At 39.1% G+C, this 16,639-nt stretch overlaps 1 protein-coding gene and 1 non-coding gene across 5 annotated transcripts in view; both read left to right on the top strand.

The window, feature by feature from the left end:
* The window catches only part of SSH2 (slingshot protein phosphatase 2), a 229,516-nt gene that overhangs the window by 180,584 nt on the left and 32,293 nt on the right, over positions 1–16,639 (top strand). For all 4 annotated transcript variants that reach the window (XM_061142991.1, XM_061142989.1, XM_061142988.1 and 1 more), the window contains 6 exons: positions 1,725–1,846; positions 6,466–6,534; positions 7,319–7,384; positions 11,468–11,662; positions 15,417–15,510; positions 15,645–15,773. In XM_061142991.1, the coding sequence (XP_060998974.1) occupies positions 1,725–1,846; positions 6,466–6,534; positions 7,319–7,384; positions 11,468–11,662; positions 15,417–15,510; positions 15,645–15,773 (675 nt within the window). The remainder of the gene's footprint in view (positions 1–1,724; positions 1,847–6,465; positions 6,535–7,318; positions 7,385–11,467; positions 11,663–15,416; positions 15,511–15,644; positions 15,774–16,639) is intronic.
* Positions 4,973–5,079, top strand: LOC133058050 (U6 spliceosomal RNA). The gene has a single exon (XR_009693175.1). It is a non-coding gene; the product is annotated as a U6 spliceosomal RNA (small nuclear RNA).

Raw genomic sequence — 16,639 nt, 5'->3', positions numbered from 1 at the left:
ATGAAACTAGAACACTTTCTAACACCATACACAAAAATAAAATCAAAATGGATTAAAGATCTAAATGTAAGACCAGAAACTATTAAACTCCTAGAGGAGAACATAGGCAAAACACTCTCCAACATAAACCACAGCAAGATCCTCTATGACCCACCTCCCAGAATATTGGAAATAAAAGCAAAAATAAACAAATGCGACCTAATTAAACTTAAAAGCTTTTGCACAACAAAGGAAACTATAAGCAAGGTGAAAAGACAGCCTTCAGAATGGGAGAAAATAATAGCAAACGAAGCAACAGACTAAGGATTAATCTCAAAAATATACAAGCAACTCATGCAGCTCAATTCCAGAAGAATAAATGACCCAATCAAAAAATGGGCCAAATATCTAAACAGACATTTCTCCAAAGAAGACATACAGATGGCTAACAAACACATGAAAAGATGCTCAACATCAGTCATTATCAGAGAAATGGTACCATTACACGCCAGTCAGAATGGCTGCTATCCAAAAGTCTACAAGCAGTAAATGCCGGAAAGGGTGTGGAGAAAAGGGAACCCTCTTACACTGTTGGTGGGAATGCAAACTAGTACAGCCACTATGGAGAACAGTGTGGAGATTCCTTAAAAAACTGGAAATAGAACTGCCATATGACCCAGCAATCCCACTCCTGGGCATACACACCGAGGAAACCAGAACTGAAAGAGACACGTGTACCCCAGTGTTCATCGCAGCACTGTTTATAATAGCCAGGACATGGAAGAAACGTAGATGCCCATCAGCAGACGAATGGTTAAGAAAGCTGTGGTACATATACACAATGGAATGTTACTCAGCCATTAAAAAGAATTCATTTGAATCAGTTCTAATGAGATGGATGAAACTGGAGCCCATTATACAGAGTGAAGTAAGCCAGAAAGATAAAGCCCAATACAGTATACTAACGCATATATATGGAATTTAAAAAGACGGTAACGGTAACCCTATATGCAAAACAGAAAAAGAGACACAGATGTACAAAACAGACTTTTAGACTCTGTGGGAGAAGGCGAGGATGGGATGTTCTGAGAGAACAGCATTGAAACAAGTATGCTATCAAGGGTGAAGCAGGTCACCAGCCCAGGTTGGATGCATGAGACAAGTGCTCAGGGCTGGTGCACTGGGAAGACCCAGAGGGATGGGATGGAGAGGGAGGCAGGAGGGGGATCGGGATGGGGAACACATGTAAATCCATGGCTGATTCATGTCAGTGTATGGCAAAAACCACTACAATATTGTAAAGTAATTAGCCTCCAACTAATAAAAATAAATGGAAAAAATAAAAATGAATAAATAAATAAACTTTGCTTTGTATTATAATTGTTGGTGGGACTTGGATCTGTGAGTCACAGATCACATTCCACTCTTAGATCAATAGAACATGCCCAGGTAATTGTTACTGTTATAAATTAATCTAACAGCAAGTGTTTATTGAGCATTTAGTATATGCCAAGCACTGTACTTCACATGCATTATTTCATATGATTCTTATAACCCAACAGAATAGGTATTATTATATCCCTTCCAAATAACTTACTGAAAGCTTTGTAGTTAATACATGAGTTGGAATTTAAATTTAGATCTCCTGACTATGGCTCTGCTGTCTCCCTGAGTATACTTTAAAATGGTGTTGTAAAAAGGGCTGAATGATCTTAAATTGATGTTGTGAATTTCTTAATTTCCAGGCTGTAAGACTAGAAAGTACTTACCAGAATCGAACACGCTATATGGTAGTGGTTTCAACTAATGGTAGACAAGACACTGAAGAAAGCATCGTCTTAGGAATGGATTTCTCCTCTAATGACAGGTATGGTACCTCAAATGGGAGGATGGGATAACCTCTTTTTAAACAACCTACTCTAGTTACCTTTTGAGTTATCACAAGAACATCTTATGCAGTTCTACCTCTAAAAAGTTCAGCATGTAAAACTAGAGAACATCAAAAGTATCTTAGCCACACAATCTTTAGAGACAAAATTGTTTAGTGATGTGTTTGGTTATGTGTCCCTGATTTACCACTCTTCCTTACCTTCTTCCTCTCATCTTTAGGTAGTAATGATATAAAGCAAGTGATTTAAAGTTCTGTCTCCAAGGAGGGGAAAAAATGGCTTTTCTTTGCAATCCACTTTAATTTAAGCCATAATGACTCACTTGGTGATTCTGGGGCACACATCCTTTGTGATTTTGTACCAGTAGGTTCTGGGGGCAAAGAGAGCCCACTTTAATTCCAGTCTCTTACATCCATGGCCTTACACCTTGCTTCTGTCAGGTGTCACACTTCCTTTTTTCTTCTTCTGAGTTAGAAAGGAGGGAGGAAGGATGATTTCTAAAACTCAAAACAGAACCTTTTATAATATTCACCTTTGACTTTAGCAGCATTTTACATCCTAAGATTAAACGATATCACACAGAACCTGGCTCCTTTGTGCCCCGAAGGCTTGTCGCTTTCTTTTTTTATCTTCCCACTTTTTCTGGAGAAATCTTAGGAAGACTGTGGAATGTGGCTGCTAAGCAGATCTTTGCATTGTAGATAATAAGCCTCAGGAAATCCTGCCAGATGTCTCAAAGCTCGACTTCCTGGTTCAGGACTAGAATGCAATTGTGGAGTAGCTAGGGGTGTGACCCAGGCTGGGAGAATTTAGCTACAGAGAGCAAAGAAGACCGAGAGCTATTCTCATTGTCCTAATGTTGGAAGGAGGGGAAAAAAAAAAAATCACACTGTCACCAGAAAGATTTTCAAACTAGGGTTTACCTGAGCTTGAACATAGCAGTCAGCCTGAAAATGATTTGTGGGTTCACCAGGATCACAGGGCCAGAGTCGTTACCTTGTATACCACTTACAGCCTTTAATTGTAATGCCCTGCAATTACACAGGATTGAAAACCACATTTAGGAAGCTTTTTCTCCTGCCCGGTTTTAACCTCTCCTGTTAGTAAGCAGCGGATCTTTCCAGAAGTATTCATCCTGTAAGAATACCTATCTTGCCTACATTCATTAGTATTTTAAAACCTCTGACTTGGGTTTTTATCTTTCTAGATCTGTACTGTCTAGTATGTTAGCCACTAATCACATTGTAACTATTTAAATAAAATTAAATAAAACTAAAGTTTCAGTTCCTCTGCCACAACTAGCCACATTTCACGTGCTCTAGCTCTATGTGACTTGTGGCTTGCCTGTTGGACAGAGCACTTCCGTCATCACAGAAAGATCAGGTGGACAGTGTGGCTCTCCATCTTGCTTCCTTTGATTTGGTTCTCCCTGACCACTCCTTTGCAAGTCCCATAAAACAGGAACTGGAGCTGCGTGGACACAGCATTTGAGTCTTGCCCGAGAGAGAGAAGGTGACAACTTCAGGTTCTCCTGACCCAAAGTGTGAGAAGTCAGGTGTCTAAGGCTCTCTCTCTTTCACCTTGTCCTGAACATCCCCAGAAAGCATAAAGAATGCTTATTAATGTGAGTGCCCAGTAATCTATCCTCAGTGAACTGCATCTGTCTTTGGTAATAGTCCTGCCTGATTCATACCTGACCAACAAAAGAAAATTTTCATTTATGGAAGACAAAATGTGGTAAGAAAAGCTAGAGAAACTAGTTTTAATTCTGTTTGGTAAATTTGATATTATGAATTATTCCCCTACACCCTCTGTTTGAATGAGCTTAGATAGTAAGAAAAATGCTACCTACTTTAGAATACCATTGCTCAGGTAATCTAGTATCGTTTATGTCTCAGTTGCTGTTTAAGGAACCTGTATCCTTTGTATCTGTGAGTATAAAAAGTTAATGTTTCAGAACAGTATTAAACCAGAGTGGAACCCAGAATGTTTATGACATGCTCATTCCAAGGATTCTCAAAATCTATTACAGCCAATTTATTTAGCCTCTTTGTAAGATCTTTACATATTGTGTTATAGTTTAAGTGATAAATTTTTTAATAAAAAGTATAGCTTTAGTTTCCAAATTGCATTTTATATATATTTCAAGTTATAAAAGAGCTTTATGATGTTTTAATTTTTCTTCATTCCACCAATACCTGGAAATGTCTGGTACATAAAGCCACTCAATGAATATTTTTTAATGAGATGAGTATCTATTAAAAGAAGTAACTATATTTTAATGGAGAAAATCTCATGTGACTCAAGATAAACTAGATAAAAATACTAGATGTGCCTAATTCAGGCCTCTCTTTCCTGTCATGTGATTAAGCTACTCCTTAATGTAAAAAAACATTCTGACCTGAATACAAGCAGAAAATGTGACGTTTGGTTCCTGCATATCATTGTCACTTGTCTAAAGTTTAACTGGTGTCTGGTCACAAGCCCATGGATCACACTCCTTTGAACCTTTGGTACCTTGTTTAGTTACTTAATTTCTTGATTTGCCACTAAGCTATTGACCCTTCATATACTTGTTGCTAGGACCTAGCTAAGCATTTGCTTTAAAAAAAAAAAAAAAAAAACTTACTCTAAAAACTCACTCAACCTTGAGAAGCCATTTTCAAAACAGGTTTTCTCTGCATCCATCTTACCTATTCAACAAAAACAGTGGTGGAGCTGTCTTCCTCCCTCCAGGGCCTGGCACAAGAGCTGTTCGGGAGTTCAGGCCCAAGGTTACGGTGTGCTTAAGCTGTTCAATCTTGATCTGAATCTCCTACTCTGGAATCACTAGTGGCGTTGTGAGTAACACAGGCTAGCAAGGGCGGTGCACATTAGACGCAGCCCAGCTAGGGGACGGCCTCCCTTAGCCCTGCAGTGGCTCCAGCAATGGGAGTCCCACGTTCCCTGCATTGTTTTTAACGCGTTATCATGACGTCGCCCTCCCTGCCCTGCCAAAATCACCCTCCGTTTTACTAGAGCACCCACTACAGATTCATATTGAACATTTGTTTTACATGACAATACAGTCATATGTATTTTTCACTTTATTTTTTTTCACTTTAGTGCTCGTTTCGGCAGCACATATACTAAAATTGAAACGATACAGAGAAGATTAGCATGGTCCCTGAGCAAGGATGACACGCAAGTCCATGAAGTGTTCCATATTTTTTTTTAAACATAATATATTTTTTTTCACTTTAAATATGTTAGATTTTTATGATAACCCTATGAGGTTTAGGTTTTGTTACCTAAGATGAAGAAACTAAGCCTGAGAGGGGTTAAATAACATGTCAAAAGGAATTGAAATACTGAAGGAGATTAGGTTCAGATCTTTTGACATAGTAAAACTAACTGCTCAATAAATGGTAGTTGTTATGTTTAAGCACTGTTGCACACTTTTTTTTTTTGGTGTGTTATCTAATTTAATCTTCAAAACAGCCCAATAAAGAAGATATTTTTATCCTAGTTTTACAGATAGGAAACTGGAGCACAACACAATTAATTATACGGTTAATGTCAGAATCCAGATTCTAGAGCCCCTCTGACTCCAGAGCCTGTGTTCTTAGCCATCCTTCACTGTTCCACCTCCTACATCCAGTGTTCTTTCTCCTATATCATACTGCTTTTCTAGATATATTGGCAGGGAAAGAGTGTGGGAGCCTTTGGGAGACTAGATGGAAGGGAAAATGGCTTATGGCCTTAAGGAGAAAAAGTCACAGAAGTCTTACTAAGGTAATTATAGTTTTCCAGAGAAGTGGTGTGGTAGAGACTCAATTGGAAGTCCATGGTTTCCATCCCAGCCTGTTCCACTAACTTAAAACTAATTTCTTTCCTGGAGTGTGTGTGATTTAAATAATATTTTAACACATGATCCTAGAGCTGCCCCTTTGTTGGTTGTTGAGAGTCCTGTTCACTCTGTACTTCAGCAATGCTGTTTCGATGCATAGCCACCAAGCACTGTTTTATTCATTTAAATGGCAGTGTGTGTCTTTTGTCTCTCTAAGCCATCAACAATTACTTTTCCCTTCTAGGCTACTGAGTATATTCTGGCATTTAATAAATCTATGTAAACCTCGGAATTAAAATTGAGCAAATCACATTCAGAGATCTGCAGTAACCAGCAGTAGTTCTTGGTATTAGAAATAATTCTTAGAGTTGACTTGGGAGCTATAATCTTGGGCTGAGCCCTGCCTGTAGCACATCAGCCATCACCTGGACTTTTCAGACAGCAGCCATTGGCAAGACGGCAATACAGGAAGCTGAGTCAGTTAGGTTTTCTTTGTTAAATATGTAAGTATCTAACTAACAAATATATAGTTAGTTATATAACAGATATATAACAGATACTAATATAAGTATCTAACTAACAGTTTAAACACCTGTTTAAAATAACTTCTGGCATATACATTGGATTCATTGTAATATGTTAGAAATTTCTCCACCTGTGTCAGAATTTAGAACTTAGGGACTTATCCTTTGTGGTGAAAGAGTTAAAAAAAAGAACTGCTTCCTAGGGTAACAGAAAGTAACTTATGGACTATTTCTTGTCTTGCAGTAGCACTTGTACCATGGGCTTAGTCCTACCTCTCTGGAGTGACACCCTAATCCATTTGGATGGTGATGGGTAAGAGCTTTCCCTTTTTATTCTCCTACAGAAAGCCAAGGGGTGGTGTTCCATCTTAGTGCCCATTCATTCAGCTGAATGGGAGGCCCATTGTACCCGACTGAACTGTCATATCAGCAGCTCAGAGAGTCCTTTTAAAGTCCTGTTTTGTAAAGTAGAGTAAAAACACAACTTGCCAGAGCCTCTCACTTCTGTTCTTCTGGGCCGACTATGGTAAGAATCCAAACAAAGACGACCTAGTCTGTTGGCTCACTCTTTAGTCTGAGCATGTGGGACTGTTGCAATGCTCTCCCAGAGGATGATATGTTCTGTTTCAAATAACCTCTCGCTGCCTCTGCCAGCTGTCAGCCTACAGTACAACCCATTTCTGTGCCAGTTCTTTCCAGTGACCCCCCCACCCCCACCTCCTGGTGTTTTTAGAATGTGTCCCCAAGAGACCAAGATGTTTGCTCCAGTTTATACTACCAGGGTCAGGTTTACTAAGAACCCGCAAGACTTCCAAGTAGAAATATACAGCAGAACAGTTTGTCCATAGCTAAAGCTGGGAAACGGTATGTAATTCCCTCACTCCAACGTGGGAGTCCATTCATGTTGCTTGGTAGATAAAATCAGACAATTTGTCGAAGCTTTTCAGTCAAGTCCTACTCCAGTTTACTTCTACACAAAGTACTTGATACCTTCTGCTGAGCCAGCAGTTGCTAGCCTAGGAAACATCCTTGAAAACTCACAACTGAAATAACCTACTCTCACTTAACGGATTTTTGTTTCATTCTGTTTTCCTTAGTGGGTTCAGCGTCTCAACAGATAACAGAGTTCACATATTCAAACCTGTATCTGTGCAGGCAATGTGGTAAGAGGACTTTTGATTATCTCTACAAAAGTTTTTTTTAATATGTTATTGAAACAGTATTTTGTGAGAAATTGTATTTGAAATGGAACAGTTCTTTATGAAAATGCCTGGTTATCTGTTTGTGTGTATAGGATTTTGTGTGATCTGTTTGTGTGGCCATTACAGTTAAAGATGACCTAGAAGTTCAGTTTTCAAATGACCACAATGTAAGGCCTTCAGCATTGGTGAACAAGTGAAACTCACAGGTATTCTTCATGGATCACATAGCCTGTTGGAACTGAGCTTTATAGGGACACATTGACTCAGTTAGTTGGTAGCCATCTAGAGCCGCATCTAGAACATTCATGACTATGCATTAATTTCCTCTTTCTTCAGGTAATCAGGGATAGCATTGATAGAGTTACATTATATATCGATGTTTCCATTTAAATTGTTGGCAGCTGTTTGTGACACTATATAATGCACATAAATTCTAGAAAAAACACCGTAGTTGTTAATAACCATCAGCTGATGTACTGACACTTCTGGGGTTACTTACTGTATGTGTCAGGCATTGAGTCTAGTGCTCTACATAGATTACATCTAATCATCACACCAACTCCCCAAAATAATATTATTAGCTCTTTATGTTGGGTGAGAAAACTGAAGTTTGAGAGAGGTCACCTAACTGGCCTACGAGTATCTCTTACGTTTAGACAGAATACACTCTTTTTCTCTTGTTCTGGATTATCTAGGAAAATGATCCAATATAAGCAGGGAGTGATGTGACCCTTAAGATTCAGAGTCATCCCCCGGTCAGGGATTTGAGTTTCAGCCCTCTTTCAGTTGCCTGTTCTGTCATGGAAGTCCCCATGAGGAACAGAATGGGCAGAGTGCAAGCCAAAGGAGAAATAAAGGAGCCTGAAAAAGACTCCAGGGAGATCACTTACCCCTGAATAACTGGATTGATAGACTTGAAGTGGGTGCAGTCCTAAAAGAGAGTCCACTGAACCATTAAATCTTATTACCTCATACAGTAATGGAGGTAGGACAGAGTTTCAGGTCATGTGTTTAGACCAATTTTTAGTTTTAGGGCATATTTCAGTGATAAATTTCTCATAGAAAAACATATAATCTCTTTTGACTAAGATTCAGTTAAAAGCAACTGACCTGCAATTACACACTGCTGTATTCAAAATGGATAACTGACAAGAACCTATTGTATAGCACATGAAATTCTACTCAAAGTTATGTGCCAGCCTGGATGGGAGAGGGACTTGGGGGAGAATGGATACATGTGTATGTATGGCTGAGGCCCTTCACTGCTCACCTGAAACTACGACAACCTTGTTCATCAGCTGTACCCCAATACAAAATAAAACATTTAAAGTTTGAAGGAAAATGCATGTGACCTGTACCAAATAAAACCTAACAGCCTAAGTCCCATAAATGCAGTGTTCTCAGCTATATTTGGGGCAGGAATACAAAGCAGTCTTATTTCTTTAGGATTCAAGTAATTCAAGCTTTGATGTTTTAAAGTAGACTGACTAGTCCTAGCTCTGTTAGCTTATTGCAGAGTAAACTTTTTTTGGTGTACCACATGGGGAGTAGTGAACTGAAAGTCACAGGAAAACAAAAAACCCTAGTAGATGATGTGTGAATCAAAGCAACGTTTAGACCAGGTGTTTCCTTCACAGGAAGGTGGTTACTATAGCCTCTCTCTCCTGTACACAGCTGAAATACAAGGTGGCTGTGCCTAGAATGTGTTTTAGGGTACTTGCACCAAATACTTATAGCATATGCTTTTGAAGCATGTGTTTCCTGGATGAAGAAAACATGCATTGAATATCCTGTATGTTGCACTAAGCTAGCTTTTACTTTAGAATATGAGTTCATGCTCAGTCGTGTCCACCTCTTTTTGTGGCCCCGTGGGCTGTAGCCTGCCAGGCTCTTCTGTCCATGGGATTTCCCAGGCAAGAATGCTGGAGTGGGTTGCCATTTCCTCCTCCAGGGGATCTTCCCAACCCGCGCGTCTCCTACATTGCAGGTGGATTCTTTACCTGCTGAGCCATGGGTGACTAGAGACTTGAATCTGTGTAATGAAACTGAAATTGCTGAGAATTCTGAGAATTTGGCTTAGTTTGAGTAAAAGGAAACATTTTAAAAGATTCTGCAATTTTGTTCTTTCAGGAAAATCTAATTCCCTAGTAGAAATGGACTGGCATGTTTTTCCAATCAAATTGGTCATAATTTTATTTTTTAATGTACATTATATGAGGTTGACAAGTTTTCAAGAAACAGCACTGTGTCATAGCCTCACTGATGGGAAAATAAACTGGAGTGACCTTTCTGGAGAAGGATTTGCCAGTACGCCTTACCATTTTGTATACCCTTTGACATAGTGATTCTGCTTCCAAGAATTTATCCTGAGGTAATAATAATCAAGGGTGTGTGCAGATTTTTAACTGTAAGAATCTTTATCAGTTGTTCTAATAGTATCAAAAAATGGAAAGCAATTTAAATGTCTAAAAAACTAGGAATCAGTTAAATTCCAGTACATCCATGTTTCTAAATACGCAGCCATTGAAAATTATCTAGTTGAACATTTATTGACATGGAAAAATGTTGACGACAAAGTGTAAAGTAAAAGAACAAATTAAATGGTATGCGGAATATGATCATGTCTTTATTTTAAATCTCTGCAGAGACAAACAGACTGGAAAGATCTGTATTAAAAGCTTAGCAGTGGTTGTTTCTGAGTGGTCAGATTACAGGATATTCCTGCCTTTTACCTGAGATCCCTAAACTTTCTAAAATGAGCATGATCATATTTGTTATGAAAGAAGAAACAGTAAAAAGGCATTTTTAAGCAAAAGATATAAATAGATTGGCCACAGAGTTCTCTCATAATGTCCTTTTCCCTTAGGAAAGAGATATTAATTTATAGCTAATAAGTCATTTCATTCAACAAATTTTAACTTTGAACTAGAAGGCATTCTTGTTTTGTTTTTTTTTTTTAAAGAAGGCATTCTTTTAGGCTCTTGAGATACATCAGTAAACAAAAACATAGAAAGATGCCTGCTTTGGAGTAACTAACTTCCTAGCATTTCTGGCTCAAGTTTTTCCCAAGTACATAACCAAAACAATATTTTTCAGTTTTGTTTACCTTTCTTGAGTTCCTAGGTTTGGAGTCAGAGATCTAATTAGTCACAGAATAACCAGAGCTGTTCTTAGAAAGTAGCTCAAGGGTATGAATAAATGGCTTAAAGTGACTAAGGGGGACTAAGGCAGCAAGAATGACAAATGTCATTAGAGCAGTACATCCTGGATATAAAAGGACTTGTCCTCAAGGCTTAGGGACATCTGTCTATGTGATCTTTGTGGAACCTCAAAGAATCATAGGGAATATATGCTCTACGTGACCCTGTGCCAAGAGAAACAAATCTTTGTGTGGTAAATGAAGTAGCTCTTTCGTTCTCTGGTGATACAGGCCATATCGTGGTTCCAGCTGTAGCTGTATATAACCATAACTGGATCTAACTGGGTCTCCCTGGTGGCTCAGCGGTAAAGAACCCACCTGCCAAGGCAGGAGACACAGGAGATGTGGGTTCAGTCCCTAGGTTGGAAAGATCCCCTGGCGAAGGAAATGGCAACCCACTCCAGTATTCTTGCTTGGAAAATCCCATGAACAGAGTAGCCTGGTGGGCTTCAGTCCATGGGGGGTCACAAAAGAGTTGGACATGACTTACCAACTAAACAACAGCAACAAATGTCTAACTAAATATACTATGAGCTCATGGTGAGCTCTGCAGGTACTTGGACCTATTTTCCATTGGTAGGTTGTCAGTTCTGGTACTCCCCCCCCAACCCCCCACCTTTATAATGCATCATATTTTTCAGCAAGAAATGTCTAGTTGATTGCTATGAATAGATAATATGGTATTATTATAATCAGGATCAGAGAATCTTGATTTCCAAGCAGTAGATTCTCCAGAAGCCCAGTTCTGTAAGATTTTTAAATTGGAAGAGTTTGGGGTATACATGGGTTACTGGCCTTTAGGTATCCCACAGGTCTCCAGTCTCACTTCCCAGCCTGTCTTTCAGGTCTGCGCTGCAGAGCTTACACAAGGCTTGTGAAGTGGCCAGGATGCATAACTACTACCCCGGCAGCCTGTTTCTCACCTGGGTGAGTTACTATGAGAGCCATATCAACTCAGACCAGTCCTCAGTCAACGAATGGAACGCTATGCAGGATGTGCAGTCCCACCGACCTGACTCTCCTGCTCTCTTCACAGACATGTAAGTCACCTTGCTGGGGATCCCAGACGTCCCCTCTGTCAGGTTCTCAGGGGTCTGGAAGCAGCATGTTCCTCCCTAGTCTCTCCTCTCAGGGAATTAACCTTACAGTGATGCTAGTCATTGTTGACCCTACACATCTGCCCTTTTCTTTCTGTTCTTTCTGTTGTATGCAAAGACCTGAAGAGTCTCACACCGGGGCACAGCGGAGTCTCCACAGTTAAGGACTGCAGTACCATAAAATCCCATTAATTCCGATTCCACTAATCGGAAATTGACTTTAAAGGAGTTCGGCTGAGCTCTTGTCTTTGCATTATCTGTAAAAGAAGCATTTGCTAAGCAAGTTAATGACATTGAAAAGCTTTAGCGCGGATGTTTCTAAACACTTCAGAAAACAAGATGTTTCCAGTCAATGTTAAAGAATACTGACATTATTATGCAGAATTTTTAACTAATTTCTGTTAAGATTTTTTAAAATACATTTTATAATTCATGTCTTACTCAGCCCGCATTTGACTTATCAGGTCTGTAGATATTTTATTAAATCTCCCTGCTGTGCTGTGAATTGGATAAAGACCTAAGTTGAAGCTGATGTTTATTTCCTTTTAGTTAGGTCTGTGTATTGAAACTTATGTGACTATTTTGGAAATTTTTTCATACCTAGTTCCTGCTTTCGAAATTAATCAGGATGTTTATTTTGCTCTGAATTGATCTTTCTTCACCTACAAGGTATTTTCTACATCTGGGAAAGAAGAGTAGCGACTTACTAAAAGGATCTTACACCCCTTTGCCTTCAGATTCCTGAAGTGACACCTAAGCAGTTCATGATTTTTTAAAGGCTTAATTTAGATAAGAAATGCTTTTTTACTAGAAAAAAGTGAAGTTTCCAAGAATCGTGTGCAGGGAATAGTCATTAAAAAATGGAAACTTTTCTGTGTAGGGTATGATTGGTACGAGGGTCAGTTAGTACTAGTAGCTCTAGTCCCTTCAAGATTCCACAGTGACTAAAAAGACAAGCATAGTATGGCCTTCAGAATTGGGGGCAGTGTTTTCTTGTTGTTTTGGTTTTGGTTTTTTATTTTGCTTTGTTGTTGTTTTGAACACGGCATACAGCACGCGGGATCTTAGTTCCCTGGGGTAGAAGCTCAGAGTCTTAACCACCGATTGCCAGCAAAGTCCACAGGAGCAGTGTTACCGATTTACTCTTTACGACTGGTTGATGGGTGTCAGAGGAACAGACGTCTCATCTGGTTCGTAAACAGACATTTTGAATCAGAGAGAGAAAACCTTTCTTTTCATTTTTTCTGATTTCATTAGAGAAAATTTGAAAATTACAGCCCCAAAAAAGAAAGAAAATGAAATTGCCCATAATCTCGCTCTATCCCTGAGCAAAAATAAATAAATAAATACGTAAAATATAGTCCCTGGCACATGGTGAAGGCTCATTAAATGTTAATTCTCAGTATGTACAATATAACCGCAGTTTTAAGATACATTTAGTAAACAAGTGTCTGTCTATAGTAAAAGAGACTGAGAGCTGTAGGTCAGAGTACTAATAATGATTAGAAGGATTTTCAGTGACTTTTATCTTCTTTCTGTATGTAAGTATTTTCCAAATTTTTCTTTGGTGAAATCAAGGGAGAAAGTATGTTGGTGATGTATGCCTTTTCCATTCTCTCTTCTTTCCTAAGTTGACTAGAAGAGCCTTAAAAAGAATGCTGAGGATACAGAGAATGTATGCCAAAATGGACTTAAGTGCTCCACTGTGAATAAAGTTTATATTATGAAATCCAAGGAAGGTTGAAAAGGGAACATAGGTACATGGTGCCTCCGGTGTAGGTCAAATGTTATACTAGGCACTTCATAGTATCTCATTTAATTCTCATAAAAACCTCATGAGACAGAGAGTATTACTGTTCTTATTTTATAGAAAAGGAAACCAGGCTCAGTGAAAGAAAGAAATTTGTTCAAGGCCATATAAATAGTAAGTAGCAGGGCTGGAGTTAAAACCCAGGTGTGGACTTCCCCTGGTGGTCTAGTGGTTAAGAATCTGCCTGCCGGGGCGGTGGGGAGAGGGGTAAAAAAAAAAAAAAAAGAAAGAATCTGCCTGCCAATGCAGGGAACACAGATTTAATCCCACATACCATGCAGCAGCTAAACCCACGCACCACAACTACAGAGCCTGTGCTCTGCAACAAGAGAAGCCACTGCAATGAGATGCCCTCGCACCACAGCTAGAAAGTAGCCCTCGCTTGCCACAACTGGAAAAAGCCCACGCGCAGCAAAATAACTAAACCCAAAATTTAAGAACACAAAACAAGCAAAAAAAAAATTAAAAGGAAAAAAAAAAAAACCACCCAGGTGTATTTGCTCCCAAACACTCTGCCCCAATAAATGTGAAGGATAGGGAGAAAGGCTGCTAAACTAGGGCATCGAACCCATTGCAGTCAGGTGCTAAAATTTTTTTTTTTAAACCAATGTTTATTTTTAATAGATGACTGAAATGTGTAACTTTCTGCCGTTAGCTCTGTCTAGGAAAAGTGGTGGGGAGCGTGGTTAAGCATTTTATTCCTGGTCAAGACTGGGGTGCTTGAGCTGATTGACAGGGGAATGGCATAGGTGTTAGCTATACTATGCAGGGTTCATGAGAAACTTATGAGTCCAAGTGGTGGGGAACCCCAAGGTTGTGGGCTCAGAGCATCCATCTTTGGAGATTATACTGAAGCTATTTTTGCAGCCAGTGATAAGGCCGTAGGCAGCAAAGGCAGGCAGGATGCCTGACGGCTTAGTCCATTTCCATCTCCAAATAAGGAAGTACAGAACAGATACCTTCTTGAGTAGGTAGGAGGGAAGGCGGAGACAGAAAGAGAGCTGTGTGAGCCCCACTCAGATGCTGCATCTTAGGGAATAATGCTTTTAGAGAGAAGCATCCAGTTATGTTGAACCAGTATCTTTCTAGTAATTGGAGAATCAGCCTCCTAGTTTGATTTCATAATAAAGTGCCAAGGGAAATTTTTATTTTTAAAAAAGAGTCGGAAGACTAATGGAAGCAGCATGATCCTGCAGGTAGAGTGTTAAACTGGGCAAAGAGTTCTGGTTCTCTTGCCATTGTGACAGTTGGCATATCATTTAACCTCTCAGCTGTTTATTTCCTTTATCTGTAAATGGGAATAATAATTTCACAGAAATACTGCAAGAGCTTTTGTGAATAAAGGAAAATATTTTGGATAGGGTACTCTAGGTAGTTAATCCTTGAAATGCATTTTGGAAGAGAATTTGCTTCATTGAAGAAGGCAGAAATCACTCCTCTCTTTCCCATTCATAGCAACAATTGATCAACACTGGGTGGCATTTTTAAGCAACAAAAGATGCAGTTCCATAGTAGGTCATACCCAGCTTGGTTTTCTAGCTCAACAAGCGGTTCTGAGGGTTACTTGAGGGAAATGGTCCTCCATTAAAGTACTACACTCAGTGTAGCCTGTTTGTCTTTATTCCTTCTTGGATCTTTATACATCAATGTATTTATGGGCTTTTAGACATCTACAGTCTCTTCAAGTAATAATTTCTCCCTGTTACATTCTATACATTCTGAAAAGAAACTTTTTAAAATATCAATTTCCTTTTTCCCTGTCTCCAGAATATAAACTTAAGAGTAACAAAAGGAAAGGCCTGACAATTTGGAAACATAATCAAATGACACATTCATTAACTTGGTCAGTATCCTACCTAAGAAAAATCACCATTTCTCTCTTCTCAGACCAACTGAACGTGAGCGGACAGAGAGGCTAATTAAAACCAGATTAAGGGAGATTATGATGCAGAAGGATTTGGAGAATATCACATCGAAAGAGGTAAGAGACCTTGAGTCCTCATTGTTCAAGGCTGGAGATAGATTAATAGTAGGAGAGGGGCTGGAAATGGTGAGCAATTGAAAGTCCAGAGGGACCATTCAGAGGTTAGTACAATTATGTCATCTCTGTTTCAGATACGAACTGAACTGGAAATGCAAATGGTGTGCAACTTGCGAGAATTCAAGGAATTTATAGATAATGAAATGATAGTGATCCTTGGTCAGATGGATAGCCCTACACAGATATTTGAGCATGTGTTCTTGGTAAGTTTTAGGACCAATTTAAAGGGGTGTGCCGAAGCTCGTCTCTACCAACCTATGGGGGGCAATCATCAAATTTTATTATACTTAAATAAATTGTAGCTTATGTTAAAAACAAAGGTAATAAATACCCAAACCTCATCACTTCCTAATTATTTGACTACATTTTACTGTTATCTGTGCTCTAAAGGTTATTTACGCCTGTTGTGTGGTGGAAAGGTTATATAATGGTATGCTTCTGCTCATTTCTTCCCAGTTACTCAATGACAACAGTTGACTATGGTGGGGAAATTTACACCAAGGAAGTTGGCAGATGCTACAGATCAAGCCTTTTCTCCCCATGGGTGGTTAAAGATCTCATGCTGTTGGAAGTAATAGTCACAAAGCAGACCAGTCCAGTGTATACAAATAGAATGATCCTTGGACGTCACTCTTCCACATCTGCCAAATGGGTCTAAGGTCTGATACATCTGAACAGAGCAGAAAACTACCTTTAACAGACTATTGGACTTTCAAAATATTTGAAACCTTGCAACTATATTTTTAGTCCCTCAGTTACTTTTTGATCACCAAATCTGCAGTGACTTAAAATTGTTCTTGATGGTGCTGGACATTCAGTGACTTGTAATTAGCCCAAGGAGAGCTCTCTGACAGATGGATTAGGAAAGATTCTAAAATCCCAAGACCGATTTATCTCCCAAATGTTAATGAGTTCTTGTTTTCATCTGTACATGGTAGTGGGACCAAGGATACACAAGGATAATTAAAGTCAGTGGAGGACACCAAAACCTCACTTTTGTTTCCAGTCCTCACATCCTTTGACTAAAAATGCTAACAAGGAACTAAATCAATTGGTTTGAATTTCACTT

The sequence above is a fragment of the Dama dama genome, chromosome 5 (assembly GCF_033118175.1).
Source record: "Dama dama isolate Ldn47 chromosome 5, ASM3311817v1, whole genome shotgun sequence".
In the NCBI taxonomy this organism is placed as follows: Eukaryota; Metazoa; Chordata; class Mammalia; order Artiodactyla; family Cervidae; genus Dama; species Dama dama.
The sequence above is the reverse complement of the archived record's forward strand: the minus strand, read 5'-3'. Positions and strand labels throughout refer to the sequence as shown.